A 26,713-nucleotide genomic window follows, 5' to 3' on the forward strand; every position below is an offset into this window, starting at 1 on the left:
AGCCATAGCCAGGCTTGGGCCGCGCCCGCAGCTCGGCGGCCTTTTCTTCCGCTCCCGCCCCGCGGTGCTCCCAGGCGGCTGCACTGGCGCGCTCCTCCTCCGCTGGGTGAGTTCCCGTCCGCGCTGCTGCCTTGAGGACCCGACCAGAGGACCCCGGGTTTGCTCGGGGCTGAAGTGCGTTGGGGTTTGCGGTCTGCGCTCGGTGGGCACGAGGCGCCCGGGCCCGGGCTCGCTCCCGGGTTCGGATGGTTCCGCGGGAGCCGCGTGGGATGGCCGAGGGGGGCGTCCGGGAGGCTCAGCGGTTGCACCCTTTGCTGCGGCACTTCTTCCTCCCCCTGGTGTGCGCCCCTCCCATCCGTGGGCTGAGACGGTGCAGCCTCAGCACCCGCGAGTTCAGTACCGGGAAAAGGCTCACTACCTTTGAATTGCTGGTGGAGGGCTAGGGATGTAACCCAGTGGTTGAGCTCTTTCGCATATACAGGGTGTCGGGTGCAATCTTCAGCGTTGTTAAATAGACGGATAATAAACAGTTCCATCTTCTTTAAGGCACACACACTATTGCTTGTGGAACAAAACAGGGTTGCTTCTCGCGTTCGTGTTGAACCTGTCAAATGAATTGCTCGAGAAGTTAACGTGTTAATGCGTTTTAAAGTCTTTTTGGGTGTAATTTCAGGCAAGACGCTCGCAGTCGTAAGGATTGTTCTTGCCTAAGAATAGCAAAACAATGCTGGAACGTCCTTGCAGATTCTACATTCGGAGATGCGTAGTGTAAAAGTTGAAAGGCATGAGTTTTGATCTTGGCATTGGCGCTGCCAACTTTTGTAACGTGGGACCAGTTAACTCGTGAAATGGTACCGATTTCTGGAATGTTCTTAAAACCCCATATTTCACAAGTCTGTGATGAATTTATTTTTCTCTGTGCGCTTTTTTTTGTTAAAAAGATTTATTCATTTTTATTTATGTGTCTATGCATGAGTTTATGTGCACCACATGTGTGCAGGAAGCCAGAGGGCATCAGATCCCCTGGAACTGGAGTATAAGCAGGTATGAGCCACTTAATGTGGATGCTGGGAATCAATCCGTGGTCCTCTGGAAGAGCAGCCAGTATTCTTAACTGCTGAGCCATCTCTCAGCCCCTCACCATGTGCTTTTAAAAAAGAATAGGGAATAGGAAACGTTTACGAAAAGACAGTGTAACCGGGGAGAGATTTATGAGAACACTAAAGGGTAGAGTATGTGATTACATTTTAAGACTGTACACTGAAAGAACACACTAAAATGAAAATGATTCATTAATTATATAAGAGAAACTTGGAAAGCTCTTAGAAGTACTTGGAGCAAGTACCAATTTTTAAAAAATGAGCATACAAAGCAGTGAGTTTCTCGGTGACGTCATTGTGCCCATTCATTATCCTACCCAACGGCCCCCAGCTCCCTCCATCTGACTCCCTTTCTTGCCCAGCTAGAGCCCTTCTGCTTTCTTATTTCCCACACTCCATCACGGTTTCTTCCTCCCCTCTCATGACCTTCTTTCTATACACACACACACACACACACACACACACACACACACGCACACGCACACGCACATGCACTTAAAAATACACATACAATTATAAAACATGCAATATTTTGTCTTTCTGATTTTGTTTAATATAGTGATTTCCAATTGTATACATTTCCTGCAAATGGCATGATTTTATTTTTTCTAATGGCTGCGTAAAATACCATTGTATACGTGGATCACTCTTTTTTCCCCTTTTTCTTTTTCACTTTTTTTTTTTAAGATTTATTTATTTATTATGTATACAACATGAATGACTGCAGGCCAGAAGAAGGCACCAGATCTCATTACAGATGGTTGAGAGCCGCCATGTGGTTGCTGGGAATTGAACTCAGGACCTCTGGAAGAGCAGTCAGTGCTCTTAACCTCTGAGCCATCTCTCCAGCCCCCCTTTTTCACTTATTTTTGAGACAGGGTCTCACTATGTAGCTTTGGCTGGCTAAGAACTTGATATAGACCATTCTGGCCTTGAACTCACTGAGTGCTGGGAATCGAATCTGGGTCCTCTGGTAGAGCAGTCAGTGCTCTTAACCGCTGAGCCATCTCTCTAGCCCCCTATTTGTAGTCTTTTTAAAATTAAGTGTGTGTGTATGTATATGTGTATGCACATACACGGCCTTACATGCATGAGAGAACCTACAGCGCAGGTGCAGAGTCAGAGAACAACTTCTAGATTTCAGGTTTTCTGTAGGTCTCCAGGATTGAACTCAGGTGTCAGGCTCGGTGACAGGAGCAATCTCTCACCTGCCGAGCCCTCTTGGTGCTCTCATTTGTTTTCCTGACGGCAGCCATTCTGTCTGGAGCTGGAACCTCTGAGATGGAACCTCAAAGCAGTTTTTTTGTTTGTTTCCAAGACAGGTTCTCACTAGTTAGCTGTCCTGGAACTATGTAGACCAGGCTGGCCTCGAACTCACAGAGATCCACCTGTGTCTGCCTCCAGAATGCTGGGATTGAAGAGACCCAGCTCAAAGCAGTTTTAATTTGCATAGACTAAGGCTGTTGAGTGCTTGTTGAGGCATTTCTTGGCCAGTCGTTTCTTTTGAGCCCTCTATCCAGTTTAGTAGCTCATTTATTGATTGGATTTGGTATTTAATTTTTGCAGTTGCTTATGCATTCTGGATATCAATCCCTTGTCTCATATGTAGTTGGCAAAGATTTCCCCCTCTGATTCTGTAGGCTCTTTTCACCCTGATAATTTTCTTTATGAAAAGAAGTCTTTTAATTTCGTATAGTCCTATTTGTTTTATTTCCTGTGCTGTTTTAGTCCTTTTCCAAGTACTATGTTCTAATGGCCTCTCTATAGTTCTACAAATAAAGTCAGGTGGAAATAAATGTTAATTAACATACAAAAGATGATATAATGGAATGGGTAACAGTATATATCTTAAGTGTAGGGAGAATCTTTGAGGTTCTTTGTATAAATATTTTCATTCAGAAAATATATTTTAGAATAAGAGATTTTTACCTCTTGTCCCCCCAAATTGTACAGCTATCACTCTACTCACCTATTTATTTATTTGGTGGTGTTGCTAGGGATTGGACCCTGAGCCTTCGACATGCTAGACAAGTGCTCTGTCGCCAAGATACACCCCTCAGTCTTCATAAACACACACACACACACACACACACACACACACACACACACACACGCATATGTGTTTAACAGCTCTGGAAGATACTGTTTGACTGCAAAGTAATACGAAGAGGCAAGGTCAGGCAGTCCTTCAGAGGGACACTAGCCTGGGTGCCCCATTGTGAATGAAGAGTTGCCTCGTTGCTTCAGTTGTGCAGTTTGTCTCACAGGTCGTGAGGACCGAATCGAGTCCTCCGTGTGGAAAGTGTATAGCAATGCCTGACATCAGCTATTCCGGAATAACAGCTGATACCGGTGTTGTGTTTACGATACAGCAAAGAGAACTGCTGTAGCTCTGACTTCCAGAGGGCGACCAAACACAAGGGCATGATGGGAGGCGGTCTACGGCCACCACCTGACTCTGGCTGTCTGCCAAGTTGTAATCCCTTTGCTAGTTCTCAAGTTGAGATGCTCACCAGATACATCCATCTCCATCTTGGCCTTCACCATATAGAATTGGGGTTCTCTGAAGAATCATGCCTCACAGGAGGGTAAAGAATGTGCGGGCTGGAGAGATGGCTCAGAGGTTAAGAGCACTGGCTGCTCTTCCAGGGGTCCTGAGTTCAGTTCCCAGCAACCACCTGTAATGAGATCTGGTGCCCTCTTCTGGCCTGCAGGCATACATGCAGGCAGAACACTGTATGGGCAATAAATAATTAAACAAACAAGAATGTGCCTGGGAGAGCCCTTCCAAGAGAGCTCAGACACAAATGGGTTGGTTAGTTTACTGAACATAGGTTACAGCCCAAGTTAACTGAACCTCTGGCCGTTTGCCATGGTCAGCACAGCCTAGAACACACCTGTTGGCAGATACCAGCCTCCAGCTGGGCCTGTTTTATTTGGATGCTTGTCCACCTTCCTGAGGCTTTCTGGTTCTTTGTAAATTCTTTGTAAGCCAGCTTATTCTTTTAAGTACCACAATCTTTAAAAACAAAAATCGTTAACGCTTTAAAAGTTCATTATCTCTTTAAAAGTTCAAAGTCTCTTAACTGTGGGCACCTGTAAAACCAAAACTAAGTTATTTACTTTCTTATTCCGAGAGAACTGGGGCACAGTTACAGTCAGATCAAGGCATTCCCCAAATCCAGATTCTGTAGCTCAGTGTCCAGTATCTGGCGTTCCTTCGTGATCCTCTGTCCCCAAAAGCTTGGGCAGCCCCACTTCTCCAGCTCTGCCTTCTGCAGCACACACAGCTTGCCTTGTAGGCTCAGACCGGCTTAACTCCACAGTTGCCCTTGCCCTTGGCAGACATTCCACAGGTCTGACATCTCTAGTATCCCAGTTTCCACTGAAATTGAGACTAGACCTTCATCCGTGGCCTTTCCTGGGTGTTGCTCAGCCTCGGCTGCTCTCTATGACCCCTTCAATCTTGCCTCTCATGCTTTCAAAACCAGTACCCATGTGGGGGACCCTTAGATATTACCAAGTTCCAACCAGCAGCTTGAGACACAGCCTTGGCTCTCCCGGACCGAAGCTTGTGTGTTGACCCTAAATAAATAATTCCCGGAATATTTCATATCAGTGAGGCTGATCTCTTATTAGAAACAGCTGATTCTTCAGCCCCAGATGACTAGCATCTGTTGTCCCAGAAAAGCACAAAAGGTTTCACTTGAGTGGAGCTGGTCTCTTGGTGATCAAGCTGCTGCTTTAGCCTCAGCTAAAGGTCAGCAACCAGATTCCTAATCCAAAATATCACATGAGTGACCCTAATAGAGTCTTTGCTTCCCTCTAAAATGTCCCGAGCCACGCCTCCATTGTCTGTTATCTTCAAAAGTTCCCACAACAACCACTCATTAAAATCTGAGTACTCAACAGTCTGAGTTCCAAATACTTCTATAGTCTTCCCCTGCCAAAAATAAAGAAAGAAATAAACAAACAAACAAACCATGGTAGGGTTAATCACAGTAACACCCCACTCCTGGTACTGATTTCTGTGCTATTTTCTTTTCTGTTGCTATGAGAGAAACACTGCCCAAAGCAACTTGGGAAGGAAAGGGTTTATTTTATCTGATAGGTTACAGTCCACGCTCAAGGGAAGTAAAGGTCGAGATCAGAGGAACACTGCTACTGGCCTGTTCCAGGCTCACACCCATCTAGCTACCTGTCTTATACAGTACAGCCACACCTACCTAGAGATGGTACTTCTCACAGTAGGCCCTCCAGCATCTAGTAATCAAGAAAATGCTCCACAGACATACCCAAAGGTCAGTTTTTCAATAGAGGTTACCTCTTCCTAAGTGGGTGAAGATGACAGCCAAGATTAGCCATCATACCTACCATGCACGAATCTGGGTTTGATCCTCAGCACTGCATAAAACCAGGTGTAGTGATGCATGCTTATACTTGCAGGAAGCAGGAAGAGCAGAAGTTCAGAGCCATCTTTGTCTCCAGAGTAAGTTCCAGGGCTGCCTGGCATAGGAGACTGCCTCAAAAATGAAACAAGCCAAAGCCAAAAACCAAGGGAAGAAAAAGGACTTACTATTAAAACTTATAGGACTAATGATAGCTCAAAAATAGCAACAGAAAGCTAGAAAGTTAATTAGTGACATAGCATGAGGGTATGATGGTAGTATAGTTAAAAAAAGTCTATAAACTTTTGCTGGCATTTTGGAGGCTAGTGTGTGTGTGTGTGTGTGTGTGTGTGTGTGTGTGTGTGTGTGTGTGTGTGTGTGTTATGCAGATATGCCCATCCATATAGATCCATGTTTACATATTTAATTGTAGAAAAAGACTTGTAGATTAGATGAATGAGAAGAAGACACAACTGTAATGTCATACTGAAAAACAGCTATTATAAGCAGAAATGTAAGTCACAGGGTCCCCTGAGGCCATCTTTTCTTCCATTTACTGATTTACAGAAATGGCGCGGATGCTTGGTCTGCACCCAAGGCTGAACTGCTAAGGAAGCCCATGTTCCACACAGGTGCCTGATGCATGTGTAGCATCACACCGCTCGGAACCAGCCATGTAGAAGCTGAGCAGGGGTGGGAGCAGCCTTTTAGATAACGCGAGTTTTGGAGGACTAGATAGAGCAGTGACTATAGTGAGAGCCTTGGGTTCATTTCAGAGATAACTTGTTCTCTAGTGGGGGAGGGCTGGGGAGATAGCTCAGCTGGTTAAATGCTTGCCAAGGATCTGAGTTTGGTTCGCAGACCCATGTCAAAAGGCAGGTATAGTGAGTGATACATGCATGCAGTCCCAGTGCTGGGACTCGATGGCCAGCCACCCTGGCTGAATCAGTAAGTTCTGGCCAGTGAGGAGATGGGGACAAATATCACGTAACACTGCCATCCAGATATGATATTGCAACCATGAACATCCGTCCTTTATGGATACCTGCATTAGATTGGGTTCTCAACTTCCCATCATGCATAGAGGAGGAGATATTGAAGCCCCATCCCTTCCTGAGGAACTAGTGACTGTTAATGGTTGCTGGAGGAGGGGATGTCATTTTCTCTTAATGGTGTAGCCACTGGGGAACTAGGTGGAAAGAATGGGTTCGGGGGAACGGGGAGACAGGGAAATGGGGGTGAATATAATCACAATACACTGTGTGTATATATGTGTGTGTGTGTATGTATGTATGTATGTATGTATGTATGTATGTGTGTATGTATGTATGTATTTGTCCAAAAGTAAATATAAGTCTGTGCTCTATTTGTTGGGTTGGCTGATCTGGTGATGGTGGTGTTGGTGCAGAGAATCCTTAGCATAGGGGGTCAACAGGACCAAGTGTGTACTTCTGACCGAGCTCTGCCTCTCTTTCCTTCATGCCGAGCGTCCTCTAAGCTTGTAACACAGTCTGGAGGGAGTGAGCGGGCATTCACCAAGTACACACTCAAAAGAGGACTTTGTTCATGTTAATGAATTTTCATTTGATCTAATCTAGGTTTGTAGCGGTTTCCAATTTTAGTATTCCTGAGGGATATATGATGTTTCCCTTAGGGACTCATTAAGACAGTGGCAAATGAATAGCAAATCTTCATTGCATGAGGAAATAGCGATCTAAGCTAAAATAAGACCATCTAGAAAGCAGCTTCCTCTGCACTGTGCTGAAAGTGTACACACATGTCAGGGTGTCAGCCCAGCAGAGTGTAGGCTAAGGCCCCTGGAGAAGGAAGATTAGAGATTGCTCATTTGGGTTCTGTCTAAGTTAGGGTTTCATTGCTGGGATGAGACACCATAACCACAGCCACTCTTATAAAGGAAAGCATTTAACTGGGGCTGGCTTACTGTTCAGAGGTTTAGTCCATTATCATCATGGCGCACATACAGTCCATTATCAGCATGGCGGCATGCAGACATGGTGCCGGAGGAGCACAGAGTTCTATTCTACATCTGGATCGGCAGGCAGCAGGAAGAGAGAGAGAGAGCCCTTGGGCCTGGCTGCGCATTTGACATCTAGGACCCGCCCCTAGTGACACACTCCCTCCAACAAGGCCACACCTCCTGATTGTGCCACTCCCTATGAGCCTATGGGGACCATTTTCATTCAGACCACCACAGGGCCTGGGACACAGGGGCTGTGCTTTGTTTGGTAAGGCAGGGTTCACCTCAGTTGTTGATGGGGTTGTTTGGGGGCACTCTCTGAATAAAACCCATGGATAGAGTGTGAAGCAGAAGCTGCCTGTATGGGAATTTATGTGTGGTGGTTTGAATAAGAATGGCCTTTCATAGGCTCCGATATTTGAATGCTTAGTCACCAGGGAATGGAACTGTTTGATGGGATTAGAAGGATTAGGGGGCGTGGCCTTGTTGGAGGAAGTGTGTCACTGGGGGCGGGCTTTGAGGTTTCAAAAGCTCATGCCAGGCCCAGTCTCTCTGTCTTAGCCTGCGGATCAGGATGTAGCTCTCAGCTACTGCTCCGGCCCCATGCATGCCGCCATGCTCCCCGCCATGATGATAATGGCCGAAACTTATGAAACTGTAATCGAGCCTCCAGTTAAATGTTTTGCTTTAATAAGAGTTGCTGTGGTCATGGTGTCTCTTCACAGCCATAGAACAGTGACTGAGACGTCATGGTTTTGAACCTTTTTTCCCTTTTGTATTCAGGGCAAACCTGGAGGCAAACCTGTGGGAGACAATGTTTGAGTAACTCCAAGGAGACCAGACAGTGGAAATGTCAGCCCTCAACTGGAAGCCCTTTGTGTATGGAGGGCTGGCCTCCATCACAGCAGAATGCGGTAAGGAGCCCTGGGCGCCAGAGCCTTGCCTGGTGGGTGTGGTGGCCGTCAAGTTTTGTGTTTGGTGTGCCTGGTGTTCAACTGCAGAATGCAAGCCTGTGAAATAGTAACCTCGATATTCAGACATGTGTTCTTTGAGTATGTTTTTAGATGGACTAGTCACTTGGGCTACTTACTAGCAATTTGGGGTTTAAAGTGCAGCAGTGAGAAAGTTGACCAAACAATTTGAAGATTCCCATTTGGGTGATTTGGCCTTATTACCCCACCCTTTTTGCCACCTCGCCACTATTAACCCATTTGGCTGCAGAGCAGTGTGGCAAGCCCCAGGGACCCCTCTGAACCCGAGTAGACCGACTGTACTCCGTCACTTTCTAACTTGGTGCATGGCCTGCATTCCGTTCTGACCGCACCCACTGGGTTCCGCATCCGACTGCGTTGCTCCTGTGTTTATGCTCCGTTTATCAAGCACTGGTTGACTACTTGGCTTCTGAGTGTCTTGTGCTGGCTTGGACACTCCCCTGGCTCAGGTGACTTGTAAGACTCGTGATTACCCACTTTCTGTGAACGAACTGAGGAGTTTGAAAGACTGGTTCCTCTCCCTGAATGAATTAGCCTGGACTTACCGAGCCAAAGTTACTGTTTGAGGATGGATTCTATATGTGTGAGTAAATGGTAGGTTTGGTATTAAGGATCCTTACCTGCCTCATCAGATTTCATTTTAGACTATAAACACTCCTTGCTCAGAAAATTCCTTAAACTTTTTAAAACCTCTGTTCAATTACTGAACCCAATCTTAGCCTTTTCTGACATAAAGAATATAGTTATTTGGGGTTTTAAGTGGATTTCCTCTTTGTGTAAATGATTTTGTGTATCTGCGTTCTATAGTGATATAGCCTTCTCAGCTTTATGTAAAAGATGGAGCGTAAGTAAATGTTTAACTGAGTATGGTAAGCATGCACCTGTAACCCCAGCATTTTGGGAGGTGGGGGCAAACAGATCAGGAGTTCAAGGTCAACTTCAGCTACATAGCAAGTTTGAGGCCAGGATAGGCAACATGAGAACTTGTCTCACAGAACAAAAACAGCAAACAATGTTAATTCATTTTTTTGGGGGGCAGGGGTTGTTAATTTTTTGGTTTCCCCACCTTTTTTTTTTTTAAATATAAAAGACTATGTAGTTTGTCTTTTCATTTGTTTATTTGAGACAAGATGCTGTTGTGTAGCCTCAAACCAATCTCTCTGCTTCCTTGAGTTCTAGAATTATAGATGTGTACACCACCATGCCTGGCTGCCAATATTGTGTGTGCAAGTGTGTGTGTGTGTGTGTGTGTGTGTGTGTGTGTGTGTGAGAGAGAGAAAGAGAGAGAGAGAGAGAGAGAGAGAGAGAGAGAGAGAGAGAGAGAGAGAGAGCGCAAGCGCAGGCAACCTTGGGAATCATCATTCCTTGGTCCGTTCGTTTCCCTCCCTCCCTCCCTCCCTCCCCTCTCTCTCTTTTTCTTTTTGAGGCGGATCTCTCACTGCCCAGGAACTTGCCTGGCCAGCAAGCAAGCCCCTGACTTCCCAGAGTGTTCACCATGCTCAGCTTTTCATATGGCGTCTGGGAATCATATTCAGATTTTTATGCTTATAAGGCAAACACTTTCCCAAGTGATCCATTTCCCGAGCCCTGACATTTCTTAATGTTTCTTTTTTTCAGGGAGATATTTTTTTTTCCTTTTCTTTAACATTTTCCCCCCCTAGAGTTGAGGACCAAACCTAGGGCCTTGTGATTGCTAGGCAAGTACTCTCCCACCAAGCTAAACCCCTGACCTCTTTTCTTCAGGCACATTTCCAATTGATTTAACCAAGACACGGCTCCAGATTCAAGGCCAGACAAATGATGCCAACTTCCGAGAAATCAGGTACCGAGGGATGTTGCACGCACTGATGAGGATAGGTCAAGAAGAAGGGCTGAGGGCGCTGTATTCAGGGTGAGTATACTTTTGTGTATTTGTGTTTAACTGTGGGCCCTCCCAAGTGGATACTTAAAACGGCACCTTCATAGAGGAAAAAGTTGAACACTAGAGTGTATATGAAAGAGAAATTAGCATGGTAATTTTTTCCTTTTAAATTTAACTCTTATCTAAATACATATGTTATATAGCTTTGGTAAAATTGTTTTTATTAAATGTTATAAGGCTTTGGTAAAATTGTTTTTATTAAAAAACAACAATATAATGTACACATGTTTAAAATGTTTCAATAAATAGTTTTTCAATCTTTAAAAGAATAGCTCCTTCCCTTAGTTATTCTGAAGTATCAAGGTTTTCGCCATGATAAAAATTTTATCTTGTAAAAATAGAGAACAAAAACAAAGTAGAATTAAATTTTAATTTTGAAAAATAAAATTCCCTAGGCGGGGAAGATGTTCTCCAAATACACAGGAGTATGGATGTGAGTTAGAACTCATATAGTCTTCATGTCAGTGTAAAAAACATCACATCCTGTTTTGTTCCATAGAATGAAGGGAAATCATACTTGATAGGATAGTTATGATAAATGAAGTATCATACTCAGTCTCATTTATGCTTCAAAATCTCTTAGCGATGGCTCAAGCTAAAATCCTTCATATTGTTTTCCATTCAATTAAAATACTGTTCCCTCCAAATATATATAATATATATAATATATAATTATAAAAATATATAAGTATATAATTATAAAATATATATAAAATTATACATTCTCTTCTGGTTAAGTCTTGTAAGTGCTTTTAAATTCATTGAGTGATTGATAGGAAAGTTAACAAGACAAGGCCTGGCCAGTGTATCAGTGAGGTTTCTTCAGGGAGCACAACACCCTTTGATGGTTTAAATGATGGATCTTAAGAGACTAGTCAAGGCTTAAGTGAACAAATGAAGGGTAGATACTGAGGTACCTAGAAACTGGCCAAGTGACCCTGGGCTAAACAACCAATGATGGTGCCAGAGCTCAGGAGGGTGAGGCCTGTGGGAGAAGACTGTTATCAGCAGATGCTTAGGTACTGCCTGCCCCCAGGGGTCACTTGGGTGTCTTGCTGCCTCCCCTTTCCCTTCCTCTCCCATGGGCTGTACTCCTGGAAGTCAGCAGGAAGGGTGTCTGTCTGTGAGATGTGGTCTGTAAGGATCAGCCTCTCAGGGCACAGAATGGTGAGCGTGGATGTGGAGGATAGCTGAGGGTCAGTATCAGAGACTATGGGGTCCAGCCCCTCGATAGTTCCCTCCCAGGGTCCGGGAAGAATCTGCAACCAGCTGATAATTAATCTTTGATGAAAAGAAATGAATCTATGTACACGAAACTCCTTAGTCCTTACACTTTATTATTTTGTGTTGGTTCTCTCTCTACAAGCTTATACTCTGCTCTCATTTTTATCCCCTTTCTTGCCTGATTTCTCTCTACATTCATCTGCTGTCTCCTCTAGGTTCTATCTTAATTCCTTCATCTAGTTCTGCCCCTCCTAGGTTCTCGTCCATCTAGTTCTTTCCCATCTCAGCTCCTCTCCCATCTCCTTTCTCATCTTGTTCTTTCTCATCTTGTTCTTCCCCATCTGGCTCTTCCTAATCTTCCATCTCGTTCCTCTAGTCCTCTCTTCTAGCCCTTCAATCTAGTTTTTCCCATCTCAGTTTGTTCCTCTCCAGTTCTTACCCATCTAGTTCTTCCATTCTCTTTTCTCTTCTCTATCCTCCCGTGCCCTGGAAGTCCTGGTATATATACATTTACAAGCAGTATTCCCTTAGCAGTGTAAAGCCAGGCTTCCAGGGTCAAATGGAGAGGTGATAAGAATCACATAGAGAGGCAGTAACTGTTAATTATCATTTGCAACCCCAAAGGGAAGTGACCAATGGGGAAATGAATTAACTAAAAGCCAAATTCAGGTAATATCTAAGAAGAGGGATCTTATGTGCTCAACTGTAGTCTTAAATGTGATTAGTAGAAAATGTTAAGAATCTATAAGTTGCTAGGTCAATGGGAGAAAATAAAACTATCTTCTTTAATCCTGTGGCTCCTATCTGTCCAAGCTATCTGTCGTTTTTCTGCAGGGTGGGGAGAAAGTGTGCTCAGTCGCTAGGCAACCTGTGTACAGGTAGATGCCTCTGGTGATAGTTAAAGGGAGATCTGGACCTGGAGGTAAGATTTGGGAAAGGAGGAAGTTAAGCTTAATTGGCACATCCATCAGGCCTTCTCAAACAGGTAACCTGGATGCTTAAGTCTGTTCTTAGAGAGTACAGAGGTATCTCTGATAAGGTACTTTCCTCCATCTGGGGATGGACCTGGTCAGATGCTACCAATGATGATAATTACAGGGAGGCTTGAACTGGGGTTCTGGCTGAGCATAGCTGTCAGCACAGAAGGTTATCTAAATATTCCTAGAAGTGGTTAGGTAAGGAGTTAGCGGTCTATAAAGTTAGTAAGGCTGTAAGAAAGGAGGGTCGGAGCTGAATTGTGTAAAGCTATTACTTAACGTCCACCTGACCTAGGTGGTGTCTCCTTGTGAAATTTACCTTAAATCAGGAGACTTGTTATTACTGTTAGTCCTTGAGAGTGGCTAAGGGAGATATCTGATTCCAGAGAAAGCCTTTCCTGAGGCTGTTCTCCAAATACCTGGTGTTGCTGTAAGGCTTCTCTCCAGGTTCCCCAAGCCCCGCAGTCCCACAATCCACTTATAAAATAATCACTCAGACGCTTATATCACTTATAAACTGTATGGCCGTGGCAGGCTTCTTGCTAACTGTTCTTATAGCTTAAATTAATCCATTTCCATAAATCTATACCTTGCCACGTGGCTGGTGGCTTACCGGCATCTTCACATGCTGCTGGTCATGGCGGCGACTGCAGTGTCTCTCTGCCTCAGCCTTCTGCTTCCCAGAATTCTCCTCTCTCCTTGTCCCACCTACTTCCTGCCTGGCCACTGGCCAACCAGTGTTTTATTTATTGACCAATCAGAGCAATTTGACATATAGACCGTCCCACAGCAACCTGGAATGTGTATGTCCAGAGAGTGATCAGTCCACACTGTTAGCCCTTCTTAGGGAAAAGTCAATTGGGAAAACTCTGAAGGCACACATGATTTTCATAACAGAAGACAGCTGATATATAACAAGCCAAATAACACCAAAAGATCCTTGGAATTCAGCTTCCTCTGGAGGAATTCCCTGATCCCTCCAGGTAGTGACTTTGCCATAGCCAGCTGAGTTCTTATGATATCTTCCTGCGGCCCGCAGCAGGTCAGAGCATCACACAGTCCCCAGCGAACTGCCATTGGTGGGGGCTGTAGATGCGGAAAGGGGATTACGGTGGTATCTGGTGTCCATCCCACACTGTCGAGGGCAGAGAAGTGGGGCTTTTCAGGGAAGCCCCTCCACTTATTTGGGAGGCACACAATCAGACTTGGAAGGCTTAAGAGTTAGGTAGGCAGAGCGAGAGGGGAGGTGTGTTCCTGCAGAGCTCAGCAGCATCATAGTCCCGCAATGGCACCTATTTCAGAATACACATGTAGGGAGTTGGTGAATGTAATAGATGAAGCCAGAGTGGTATTAGAGCGCCAGGACCTAGACAGCCTATGCCAGGCCAAGCATCCGCCCCACACTGGTTGCCCTAAGCCCCTCCATGGACTCACTAATCACCAGAGGTCTTTGTTTTTAAATCAAGCCAAGACATTTTATTTATATTCATTCATTCATTCATTCATTTATTCATACATACATTCATAGGGAGGTCATGCTGTGTTGGCTAGGCTGCCTTGACCTCCTGGCTCAAATGATTCTCCTGCCTCAGCCTCCTGATTATAGGCATGTGCCACCATGCTCAGCCAAGTTAATATTTAAAACTGAGAAATTGTATGTTAAAAACAAGAGAAAGGAGAAGAGCAACACCAGGCCTGGACTCATTCACTACGACAGCCGTAGGTTCGATTGGGGGTGTTTTCTCTGACTTATATAACGTCAATGCCTGACTCTCTCTGTGTGTGTGTGTGTGTGTGTGTGTGTGTGTGTGTGTGTGTGTGTGTGTGTGTGCCCTGCTCCCTCATCCCCAGCATCCTCCTCATGCCTGTCAACACTTGGTGTTCGCTGTGCCTGTGGTAGACAAGAGCTGCTGAAGCATTTTTCATAGAAAGACTCACGTGAGCGGATCTCCATTACGAAAGTCACGTGGCTGCCAGGGGAGGAAGAATGCAAAGAAGACTCCTGAGAAACAGGTGTCGGGGTGGGAGCGGAGACTGTGAGGGTGTGTGCTGAGGTTTGGTGTTGAGGATGGAGGAGGAAGCAGGCCAGGAAAGTGTTTAGGCTGCAGGATCAGCGGCACTGTGGGACTTCCCTATGAGGGTCCCATGTAGGAGAGGTAGTGGGAAGGGGGAGGGAAACGCTAAGGTCTGGACTTGTGGGTTTAACCAGGGTGTAGCCAAACTCCCCGCCTCCAACCCATAGGAAACAGAAGAGAGGGGCGAGTGCTTAGAGAAGGAGGGGAGTGAATTCAGTGCAGCACATCTGATAGGGACTTCCGTGTGTGTGTGTGTGTGTGTGTGTGTGTGTGTGTGTGTGTGTGTGTGTGTAGGGGAGTGAATTCAGTGCAGCACATCTGATAGGGACTTCCGGGGGGGTGTCTAAATGGAGGAACTAGGGGCAGCTGGAAACTCCTCAGAACCGTGTTGTAGGTGGATTTAGGAATCATCTGTTAGGATGAGCGTGAAGCCGTGGGAACGAATGACGTCTTGGGGAGTGTGTGGAGGAAGAGGGGAGCATCTGGACGAGTGCCCAGAGGGTGTAGTGGGATGCTGTGGCGTGGAGAACAGCAGTGGGAGGTGACAGGGTGACCGGGAGGTGACAGGGTGACCGGGAGGTGACAGGGTGACCGGGAGCCTAGGCTGCAGAGGTTCCGTGAGCTGAGCTGTGGAAACTGCTGTGTAACCCATCCGTCTGGTCACCTTGGGGAGAGGGGTCTCAGGCTGTAATTACAGGAGGAGACAGGACATGCAGGAAGAGCTGGGGGAAGGGCTGGGGGCATGGACAAAACACAGCTGCTTGCCCAGCGGATGGGAGGGTGGTGTCTAGGATGGAGACATTTGGCTTGTGCTTGCTGATTCTGGCCTTGAACTTGATATTGTATTGGAAAAACTTAGAGGAAATAACCTGACCGTGTGCCCCAGGAGTTAGGTACCTGCCTTCCTGGGTTCTCTACACTCAGAAAGGAATGCCTGTGCATTTTACTGGGAATGGGCAAATTAACTCCATATTTACATTTTCATCCATTCAGGGACCTAAAAATTACCTCTGATTTCAAGACCCACTTGTGTTTTTGTTACGTTTTTAATGTTAATAAATCCATTTTAAGCTGGATGTGGTGGCGCACAACTTTAATCCCAACACTAGGTAGGCAGAGGCAGGTGAGTTGGAAGCCAGCCTTGTCTACACATCGAGCTCTGGGACAGAGAAAGACTACATAGAGACACCTTGTCTCAAATATCCAAAAGAGAAAAAAATTACATTTTAGATGTAGATTGGTATGTCTTTTTTTTTTTTTTAAGTTTTTCGAGACAGGGTTTCTCTGTGTAGCCCTGGCTGTCCTGGATCTCACTCTGTAGGCCAGGTTGACGCCGACCTCACAGAGATCCACCTGCCTCTGCCTCCCGAGTGCTGGGGTTAAAGGCGTGCGCCACCACCGCCCAGCAGGAGTGTGTCTTTGTACTTGAGCCTTTCTGAGGTTTTCTGACGTGTGGGTTGGCTTTTGTCTGCCTGCCTTTCCATGTGACAGGATTGCCCCTGCCATGCTGCGTCAGGCCTCCTATGGAACCATCAAGATTGGCACTTACCAGAGCTTGAAGCGATTAGCTGTGGAACGCCCAGAAGGTGAGTGGCAACCGGTTTTCCTGGGGACAGTCAGGGGGTTAGTAGTTGCTCTAGTCCAGACAGTTTAGAATGGGTTTTTTAATGGCTTGGTTAATTTTCGACCACTAGGGAAAAGACTGGGTACAAAGAGTAAACCGTGCTCACTGTTGAGCTGAGAGAAAGAACCTTTGTACAGATATTTTGATCATTTGTATTTTCAAAGATACTCCTCCCAGACCCACCCCCGCCTCCTCACCCTCTCCCGACATCATGTTCATTTCTTTTTGACCCAGAGACTCATTTGTGCCGCCATGTACTCGTGGGGGTGGAACCATCCACTGGAGTGTGTGGTTGACCTACCAAAGGCCATATGCTCTCTACTTCCTTCCTTCCTTCCTTCCTTCCTTCCTTCCTTCCTTCCTTCCTTCCTTCCTTCCTTCCTTCCTTCCTTTCTTTCTTTCTTTTCTTCTCTCTTTTTTTTTTTTTTTTTTTTTTGGTTTTTCCAAGACAGAATTTCTCTGTGTAGCTTTGTGCCTTTCCTGGAACTCACTTGGTAGCCCAGGCTGGCCTCGAACTCACAGAGATCCACCTGCCCCTGCCTCCCAAGTGCTGGGGTTAAAGGCATGTGCCGCCACCACCTGGCTTTTTCTTTTCTTTTTTCTTTTTCTTTTCTTTTCTTTTAATTATTATGTATACAGTATTCTGCTTGCACGTATGACTGCATGCCAGAAGAGGGCACCAGATCTCATTACAGATGGTTGTGAGCCACCATGTGGTTGCTGGGATTTGAACTCAGGACCTCTGGAAGAGAAACCAGTGCTCTTAACCTCTGAGCCATCTCTCCAGCCTGTATGTTCTCTTAAAGCACAGCAGCTCTCCCTACCCCCGAAGTCATCAGTTGTCAGTAGCCCCTCAGCTAGGGGTGGGAACAGTCACTTGTCTGTATGTTCAAAATGCTTAGCTACATGCTGTACAGGTTCTGCTTGTCAACTGAAAGTTTTCTAAAAATTGAGTGAAGTATCACCCGTTTTTGGGAAGGCACTAAGTGAATACATGTCTTACTATTAAGGGCTCTGATAGCAGCATGAGTCTGTGGGATAAACATGAATATTCACAAGGTAGTTGGACTACATGTCCATTTGGAAAAACAAAGATGAGTAGTAGATATTTGTTTTAGAATTAATTGCTTAATTCACAGATCATACATTTATCTTCGGGTGAGCAGGTAGAGTATATGATTACATTCTTTATAATGGAGTCATTTACAGGAAAAACTCTGTACAGAGCCAACCACTATGTCTTTGTTTGTAGATGAAACCCTGTTGATCAATGTTGTGTGTGGAATTCTGTCTGGAGTCATATCCTCAGCTATTGCTAATCCAACCGATGTTTTGAAAGTAAGTGCTGGCTGCATCATAGAGACACATTCCCATTTTTCATCATCATCATCATCATCATCATTATATTATTATTATTATTATTATTAAACTGGAGACAGCATTCAGATAATGAGACTTTGCAAATGTAACAAGCAATTTATCTTAGTTAGGGTTTCTATTGCTGTTAAGAGATGCCATGACTATGGCAACTCTTATAAAGGAAAACATTTAATTGGGGCTGGCTTACAGGGTCAGAGGTTTAGTTCATTCATCATGACAGGAAGCATGGTGGCATGCAGGCAGACACGGTGCTGGAGAGGGAGCTGAGAGTTCTACATCTGGATCTGTAGGCAGCAGGAAGGAACTGAGACACTAGGCCTGGCTTGAGCTGAGAACTCAAAGCCTGCCCCAGTAACATACTGACTCCAGCAAACCCACACCTCCTAATAGTGCCTCTCCTCGTGAGCCTATAGGGGCTATTTTCTTTCTTCAAACCACCACACTGCATCTTGAGTTTCAGACTTTTAAATAGCCACGAAGTGGATTTCCCACTGATAAAGGTGAGCTTGATATTGCATAGAGTTCATTTTGAAGATAAAAATTTTAGTGATTAAGCAGTGAAAAACCTTTTGGTTATATGTTTGATTTTGTTTCTCATAGAAAATATCCTTTATTTTGTTGGTTCATTAAAAATGCAGGGGCTACAGAAAACTATATAAATCTAGGCTTGTTAATTTTTTTTTAAAGATTTTTTTATTTATTGTTTTACTTGTATGGGTGTGTTCCCTCGTGTATGACTGTGCGCCATGTGTGTGCAGTGGCTGCAGAGGCCAGGAGAGGGCGTCCGATCCTCTAGAACTAGAGTTTCAGATGGCTGTGAGCCATCATGTAGGTGTTGGGGACTGAACCCAGGTCCTCTGCAAAAGTAACAAGGGCTCTTAACCATTGAGCTGACTCCCCAGCCCCCCATTAACATTTCTGAACATGTTTTCTTTCCTACTACCTTTGTGTCAGGAAATACAAATGAAAATATGTCACTTTTAACAATTAGAAGCAACACCTCGATGAACTGTTTTGGACACAATGGATAGACACTAATCCATTTTGGATTAAGACAAAGGAAGGATGAGTAATTTTTAAAAATCCCATATGAATGCCTTCTGAAGCTCCCCTTTTCATTCCCATTATTTAATGAGATCCTGTGCCTTGGACTGTGTGCTAGCATCCCGAGTGAGTACGGGGAGGACCCTGCCCTCTGAAAGCCTTCACTCCGATAGACTCTGACAGACATCAAAACTGTAACATTTTGGGTGCACAATACTTAATACATGCTCTAAAAGCAAGATATGGCACGTCTATCCATACTCCTCTTAATTTCTTTCTTTCTTATTTTTGAGACAGGGTTTCTCTGTGTAGCCCTGGCTGTCCTTTCTGTAGTAGACCAGGCTGGCCTCAACCTCACAGAGTTCCACCTGCCTCTGCCTCCTGAGTGCTGGGATTAGAGGCATGTACCACTACCACCCAGCTCTCCTATTAATGTCTTAAATAGAGAAGGTGGTGTCTATATTTTGGTTAGTTTCCTAAGTTAGTAAGGCGGTAACAGTTCCTTTTGAAGTTAGTGGCAATATATTTGCTCCTTCAACAAATATAAGATACTGATTTTTTTTTTAAATGAAAAGTCCTTCATTCTGGTTCCCCTTCTGATTTGTTTAATGTGTGTGGGTGTTTTGTTTGCACGTATGTGTGTACACCACTTGCATGCCTGGTGCCCATCCCTGGGACTGCAGTTACAGACAGTTGAATTATCAAGTGAGTGCCGGGCATTGAACCTGGGTCCTCTGGAAGAGCAGTCAGTGCTCTTAACCTCTGAGCCACCTCCCCAGCCCACCTCTTCACTCTAAGACAAAGGGTTACATTGAACATTCCATTTAACTGTGGCATCTCCGTCATGTGGCTCTCCTGGGCTTTGTGAACTGTGGAAGTTCAAGGGTAAGAAAGTGTAACAGCATCCTGTGGAAAGCTTATTTGCATACCTTTGACAAGCTGGAAATAATTGTGGCGTGGAGCAATTTAAGAGCTAGGCTTGCCGGCATTTACTGCAGCTGAGCACACTGGGTAACTCTCACTGGCTACAGTGAGTCTTTAAAATTAGCATCACTTTCTCTAGCTGGGTATGGTGGCACATGCCTTTAATCCCACCAGTGGATCTCTGAGTTTGAAGTCAGCCCCAGGACAGCCAGGACTACACAGAGTAACACTGTCTCGGGGGAAAAAAAAATCCTCTCTCTTTCATTCTTATTAAATCATAGAGAGAAATAGGCTATACCTGACCTTCCCATAAGAACAAAAAAAGAAAAACTCAAGACTTAATAAACAAACAAACAAACAAACAAACAAAAGGACTCTGTGATGCAGCTTAGCCCTTTAAACTCTGGAGTTGCTAAGGGCCGCCCGATGCTTTTGGTCTACCGAGGGTATGTGGAGGTAGCATCCCAGTCATTTTATGCTGGTTTTCCCCACGCACCATTAAGCACTTGATGGGTGGTTTTCGTGCGTCTTTGGTGGTGAAGGGGTGGAGAGTGGGCCAGTTTCCTTCTCACGCTGTTCTTTCTGATGATCTGTAGATCCGAATGCAAGCACAGAACAGCGCTATTCAAGGCGGAATGATAGGCAACTTCATTAACATATACCAGCAGGAAGGGACCAGAGGACTGTGGAAGGTGAGCCTGCGGAGCGGAATCCACACACACTGGCTCTTCCCTACCCCGCTTCTTCTCAATGCCTCTTAATCTAAGTGTGGTCACGGAGTCAGAAGAATGCCGTTTTCTGCCTTTGAGGACACCTTCCTCCTTAACTTATCTTTCAAATGAGAACATGAGGAATGTGCTGTGGGTTTCAGGTGCCTTTCAGATAATGCACTTAAGGGATTTTGGGAAGCTGATCACTTTTCATTTATCTGATGGTTGCTTTTTGTTGTTTCCGTTCTCAGAATGACCCTGGGTCCCCGTCCCACTGGGGGATTGACTTACACAGTTTCCTGGCTTAGGTGAGGTCTGTGGTCAGGCAAGAGCTGATGTAGATGACTCCTGACTCATTGGGTCACAGAATAGACCCTAACTATCACCTGGTGTCATCCCTCAGCGTGACAGAAACTGGCCCCTTGGAGGATGGTTTGTCCTAGCCACGATCTGGCCACAGTCAGAACTGACATCAGAGTTTGTGCGTGGTGGCCCTTTTTTACTCTGTTACTCCACACTTCTGACAGAGCTCGTCATGGGTCGGGGAGAGCTTCTGGACCCCGGCGTTCTCTGGAGGGATGTGAAAATCATTTTCCCGTTCCTGTTTTTACCCAGGGCGTGTCTCTCACGGCTCAGCGGGCCGCCATTGTTGTCGGTGTGGAGCTGCCAGTCTATGACATCACCAAGAAGCACCTGATACTCTCGGGCCTGATGGGAGACACTGTCTTTACACATTTTCTGTATGTTTATGGATTTTAAAAATTAATATTGTAGCTGGACAGTGGTGGTGCATGCCTTTAATCTCAGCACTAGAGAAGCAGAGGCAGGAGGATCTCTTGTGAGTTTGAGGCCAGCCTGGTTTACAAAGCGAGTTCCAGGACAGCCAGGGCTACAAAGAGAAATCCTGTCTTGAAAAACAAACAAAATTTAATGTTTTAGGCATGCATTAAGTTAGGGTGAAATTTTGTGTAAATTTATGGAAGTTTTAGAGAAAGCATTATAACAGTATTATACTTTCTTTCTTTCTTTTTTTTTTTTTTTTGTTTTGTTTTGTTTTGTTTTTCGAGACAGGGTTTCTCTGTGTAGCTTTGCGCCTTTCCTGGGACTCACTTGGTAGCCCAGGCTGGCCTCGAACTCGCAGAGATCCGCCTGGCTCTGCCTCCCGAGCGCTGGGATTAAAGGCGTGCGCCACCACCGCCCGGCCTAGTATTATACTTTCTTATTTGAAAGATTATAATACAGAAGTCAAACAGGACAAGATCAAAGTCTATATATACATAGGTAGCTGTTGTTAACTGATATGTACCTGTGTGCAGGTAAACAGTATGTTTACAAACAGACATCACATGTCGTTTATAAACAAGGTAATGTTTGCATTGTATTGCTCTTAAAGAAGTGGCAGCATGGCTGGGCTGGTTTTCCGTAGCGTGTGGTAGCGCACACCTTTAATCCTGGCACCCGGGAGGCAGAGGCAGGTTACCCAGAGAAAAAGAAAAAAAGCGACACCATATCCCAGATACATTTCCATGTCTTCCTTACAACTTAGTTCTTTTTGGTTATTTATGTATGTGTTTGTGTGTGTGCCCATGGTACAAATACAGAGGTCAGAGGATGTCAGAGCCTCAGAGCTGGAGTTACAGGCAGTTGTGAGCATCTGATATGAGTGCTGGGAATCTAAACTTGGATTCTATGAGGACAATATATCCTCTTAACTGCTGAGCCAGCTCCAGCCCCATGGGCCTCATGGTGCAGCTCAGGGAGCTCCACATTTACCTTCAGGTGATGTTGGGAGGGAGCTGTCTTGTCCCCTACCTTCATAGTTGTAGCTGAGGGGGAGTTCTCGTCTTTTCCAATACTGTTTTCTCTATAGCTCAAGCTTCACCTGCGGTCTGGTGGGGGCTTTGGCCTCAAACCCTGTCGATGTTGTGAGAACCCGTATGATGAATCAGAGAGTCCTTCCAGACGGCAGGTGTTCTGGCTACAAGGGTACCTTGGATTGCCTATTGCAGGTGAGAATACGTGTCTGCAGGATTGTGAGTTTTACACACACACACACACACACACACACTGAAGTAACTAAGCTGTAACAAGTATTAAAACTAAGAGGAGTGAGGCCATAGAGCCCTTGGGGATACATATAACATTTATTATTATTATTATTATTATTATTATTATTATTTAAAAATTTTAAGACAGTTCTAGTTATGCAGCTCTGGCTGGCATGGAATTCACTGTGTAGACAGAGTTCCACCTGCCTTTGCTGAGATAAAATGGCATGACGTACCATTTTTGCCACCCTGAGGAATTGAAGGTCCAAGTTCTAGGTGAAATTTTATAAATTAAAGTTCATTTTCCACATACTTCTCCTCTGCTAGGAAGGTTGCTAAAAGAGTAATATTTTCTGTGGTCACAAAACTTGTCTGTTTCCAAAGCGAATCTTTTCCTTCTTGAGTCAAATTAGAATAAGTATCCCCGTCTAGATGTGCCTTGCAGGAGTACATCAATCCCACCACAGTTCCCAGCTTAGAGAACTGGTTTTAGCAGTGTTCAGCTTCCCTACTAGGTCTGTCACCAGTGGCCAACGCATAGGGGCACTTGCTCCAGGTCTCAGCATGATGCTAATGCTTCCTAGTCTTCAAGGATTGCTTTACATTTTTTAAAATAGCTTTTTTAGGATTTATTTATTATATACCTAGGGTGCTCTATCTGCATGTACACCTGCATGCCAGAAGAGGCCATCAGATCTCATTGTAGATGGCTGTGAGCCACCACGTGGTTCCTGGGAATTGAACCCGGGTCCTCTGGAAGAGCTGCCCAGCTAGTGCTCTGAACCGCTGAGCCATCTCTCCAGCCCCCTGCTTCACGTGTTTAAAGTTACGTTTGTTTATTTTGTGTGGGCCGGGGCGTGAGGGGTGATGGCACTGGCCGTGCATACACACTGTACCGTGGCATGAGCGCACAGGTCAGAATCTGTTTTCTCCTCCCAGCCTATGGATTCTGATGATCACGGTCATGATCTCAGGTCATCGTGTTTGGCAGCAGGCGGCTTTACCTACTGAGCCATCCCACCAACCTTTTCTTCTTTTTTTGAAGCAGGATGGTAGATCATCTAACTGGTCCCAAACTTGGTAGGTAGCTGGGTGTGACCATGAACTTCTGAGCCTCCTGCCTCGGCCTCCCAAGGGCTGAGGCTACAGGCCTGAGCCACCCTAGTGGGTCTTATGTGTGCTTGGAAGTGAGTCAGCTGTGTACTTGCTGGGCAAGGACTCCAGCACCCGAGCTCCGCCCCGCTCCTCTACTATTGCTTTTAATGAAGCAGAGAGGAAACTCGGGGAGCGGAAGCGCTCTGGAAGGTATCTTTATCAGAAGTGTTTGTTTATTGCTGGCTGGTTTAGGAGTCCAGATGGCATGGGAGCTAACGGCCGGCCCCGACTTAGAAATCAGTCTGATTTCTTTCTTACTGAGTTCTTGTTTACCTGCTTTCTGTGGGGTTCATCCTCCTGTCTGCGGTGGTTTACATGCAGAAGCCTTTAAGGATCAAAGAGGCCGAGCAAAGATCTCTAATCAGTCCTTTTAAACATATGTTTGAGTAAACATACAAAATGCATTTTATTTATTCCTATTCTTTGATTAAAGCTGAAAATATTCAGCCGTTCTCTGTAATATTATGCATTTGAGTAGAGTTAGTGACCAAGAAGAGCTCAGCCTTGTGCACAGCCCCTGATGGTTTTCATTGGAAGAATATTGTAGCGGCCGATGGTGGTGCACACCTTTAATCCCAGCACTCGTGAGGTAGAGGCAGGTGGATCTCTCTGAGTTCAAGGCCAGCCTGGTATACAGAGTGAGTTCCAGGACAACAAGGCTACACAAAGAAACCCTGCCTCAAAAAACAAACAAAAAATTGTAGTCTGGAAATGGCATCACCCCAAGCCTGTTGAGTCCACTCAAACACTTGCTTTCTCTATATCCTTTGCATCTAGATTGGAATAGGTCTCAGGGAATTCCAAAGACCAATGGCTGCATTTCCCCATCTTTTGAATCCCCTACCTCCAGCAGCCAGTAGGTAGTTCCACTAGGAACTGCAGCTCCCACGGGTTGCACATTACAGGCATAACACACGGGCTTAGCTATACATCGGCACTGCCAACCTTAAGCACAATGGGCTCTTGTGGGCAGGGTGGGGTAGTGGTCTGAGCAGCAGGGTGGGGACACTCTTTGCCACACCTGCAAGTTGGAAAGACCACTTTGCTAAGCTTGGGTTTCCTCAGGCTCAGTCAGAGACAAGTTGTGGGATTCGGTTCTCTTGCACCATTTAGGTCGGGGTGGCATCCTCAACTTTGGGATTTAATTTTGACTAAAAGGTATATCAATTTGGCACATTATTAATGCCTTGGACATAATTGGAAAATGGGAAGCTAATGCTTTTTTTGTTTTTTTTTTAATAGACATGGAAGAATGAAGGTTTTTTTGCTCTATATAAAGGTTTTTGGCCAAATTGGTTGCGCCTTGGTCCTTGGAATATCATTGTATCCTTTTCTGCTGTGGTCGATCTAAAAAGAGCTATTACTAAAGAATATTGTTTGGTTTTGTTTATAAATTAAAATGAAGAAGTAAGTTCTTATCTTTTTGAGTTCCTCTGATTCTAAGAAATAGCCTTTCCATTTCTACTTTAGGAAATGTGAGGTCTCTTCATTCGACACACCAAGACTCTTAGTTAATTGTGTTGCTAATTGAAAGGTATCGATTTTCATTAGAATCTGCTAAGGAGTTCTGGGTGTTCGTGATTCCAGAGTGATGTGATTGATGTATGTCCTGCTCTCCTGGGGAAGGATGTGGATGCCATCAGTGTGTAGGCACGCTTGCTGTGGGTCGCTTACTGAACATGGGCAGAACTTAGCTCTTGAAGTGATTGACATGTGAGGTGAGGAGGGGCAGGTCAGCAGATGTGGAAAGAAGTTAGAGGTAGGGGTGCCGGGTTTGGCACCCCCTTTCTTTTGTGATGGGGACATGCCGGAGAAGAGCTTCCTGGGCCTCTGTTATACTCTGCCCAGTGAAGTCTTTGCTGAAGACAATGCATAGCATTCCTGAAGAGCCCAAGACTGAGGGGTTTGTGGGGCTCAGCTCTGATCCCTCTATTCTGAGCTCACCTGGGGCAACATCTGGGGACATAGCCTGAGACTCTGTATGGAACTCAAGTGGAATGGTGTCCTTTGAAGTTGCCTGCAGGCATGGGCTAGTAGAGAAGCTAAGTTGTCTGTCTGCTCCGAGTGTCAGGCTTGGTAACATGACCTTTTCTTGGCAGCCTTAACCCATAACCATAGTTCTTTTTGACATATGAGCAGCTGAAGAAACTGGACCTGTGACCAGTCCATGCTACACAAGCTGTTCTTCTGAAGAGCCAACATCCGCAATGGTAGAACTTCCTGTGCTTCTGGCTGCTTCTCACTGCACAGCTCATCACAGCTTCTAGGATGGGAGCGACGGGTGAAGACTGGGTTCTTCAGATTGTCATGTTGGCGCTGGATGCTTTTCATCCGTGTTCAGAGATTAAACTATAGCGTGTACTCACTAGTCTTTGCCATGGAAGTGCCCTTTTGACACCCAAGATAATGTGCAGAACACATGTTTCTTGCTGTAGAAAACTTGCAGGGAAATCAGAACTGCGTGCAGTTTTCCCCTGGGAGAGCAGCCTCGCTGCCTCTGGGCCTCCAGCTGTGAACATCTGCAGCTCTGGGAAGGCTCCTGGAGTGATGGCGGCCCCGAGGCTGGTGTTCTTGTTCTGGGAAGGCTCCGGAGTGATGGAGCCCCTCCCCCTTGGCTGGTATTATTCCCAAACTGTTGAGAGCTTTAGTTTCCTGTCAGCTGAAGAGATTTTACATTGGGACTTTTAAACTCTAGACCTCGACAGTGCAGGAAGTAGATTTTTTTAGAACATTGCACTGCTTTATAGTTCCTGTTTGGGCACAGTCTTTCACTTACAGTAAGTGAAGTTGAGCCTTCGGAGACTCGACCTTTGTGAGGTAGCATTAGCATTTGCCCTATGACTTTTTGCAAAGTTGATTATTTCCATTTTGATCAAATGGGGATAATCATGCTGAGTGAAGTTGGTGTCAAATGAAGAGGAAACAGGCTGCCACGTGCAAGGTGAGTGTGTTCACACTCACAGTAAACAGTTGGTTCAGTTCACACTCACAGTAAACAGTCGGGGTACCTCCGTTAAATAATGCTGCAGGTGAAGTTCTGTAGTTGCTAATGAACTGAAGAGAGGATGCCTCCAGACTTCTAGCCTTTACTTTAGCTCAAGGTGGGTTTGTTTAAAAACCTTTATCTGAGATTTCCTAGTTAATTTCCTTGAAATTAAAAAAAAAAAAAAAAA

The 26,713-nt window shown here is 45.2% G+C and overlaps 1 protein-coding gene across 4 annotated transcripts; it reads left to right on the top strand.

Moving 5' to 3' along the window:
- Slc25a30 (solute carrier family 25 member 30) lies at positions 1-26,713 on the top strand. 4 transcript variants are annotated; one of them, XM_028878270.2, is made up of 10 exons: positions 1-106; positions 8,250-8,380; positions 10,202-10,349; positions 16,147-16,241; positions 17,532-17,617; positions 20,224-20,319; positions 20,953-21,077; positions 22,208-22,346; positions 24,783-24,863; positions 25,659-26,713. In XM_028878270.2, the coding sequence occupies exons 2-10, from the start codon at positions 8,317-8,319 to the stop codon at positions 25,698-25,700; spliced, it is 876 nt and encodes a 291-aa protein (XP_028734103.1). In that variant the 5' UTR covers positions 1-106; positions 8,250-8,316; the 3' UTR covers positions 25,701-26,713. The 4 variants fall into 4 exon arrangements, with proteins under 4 accessions (XP_028734103.1, XP_028734110.1, XP_037064276.1 ...); XM_028878277.2 differs by having other exon boundaries at positions 88-174; XM_037208381.1 differs by lacking the exon at positions 1-106 and adding an exon at positions 308-851.

This window comes from Peromyscus leucopus, chromosome 9 (genome assembly GCF_004664715.2).
Source record: "Peromyscus leucopus breed LL Stock chromosome 9, UCI_PerLeu_2.1, whole genome shotgun sequence".
In the NCBI taxonomy this organism is placed as follows: domain Eukaryota; kingdom Metazoa; phylum Chordata; class Mammalia; order Rodentia; family Cricetidae; genus Peromyscus; species Peromyscus leucopus.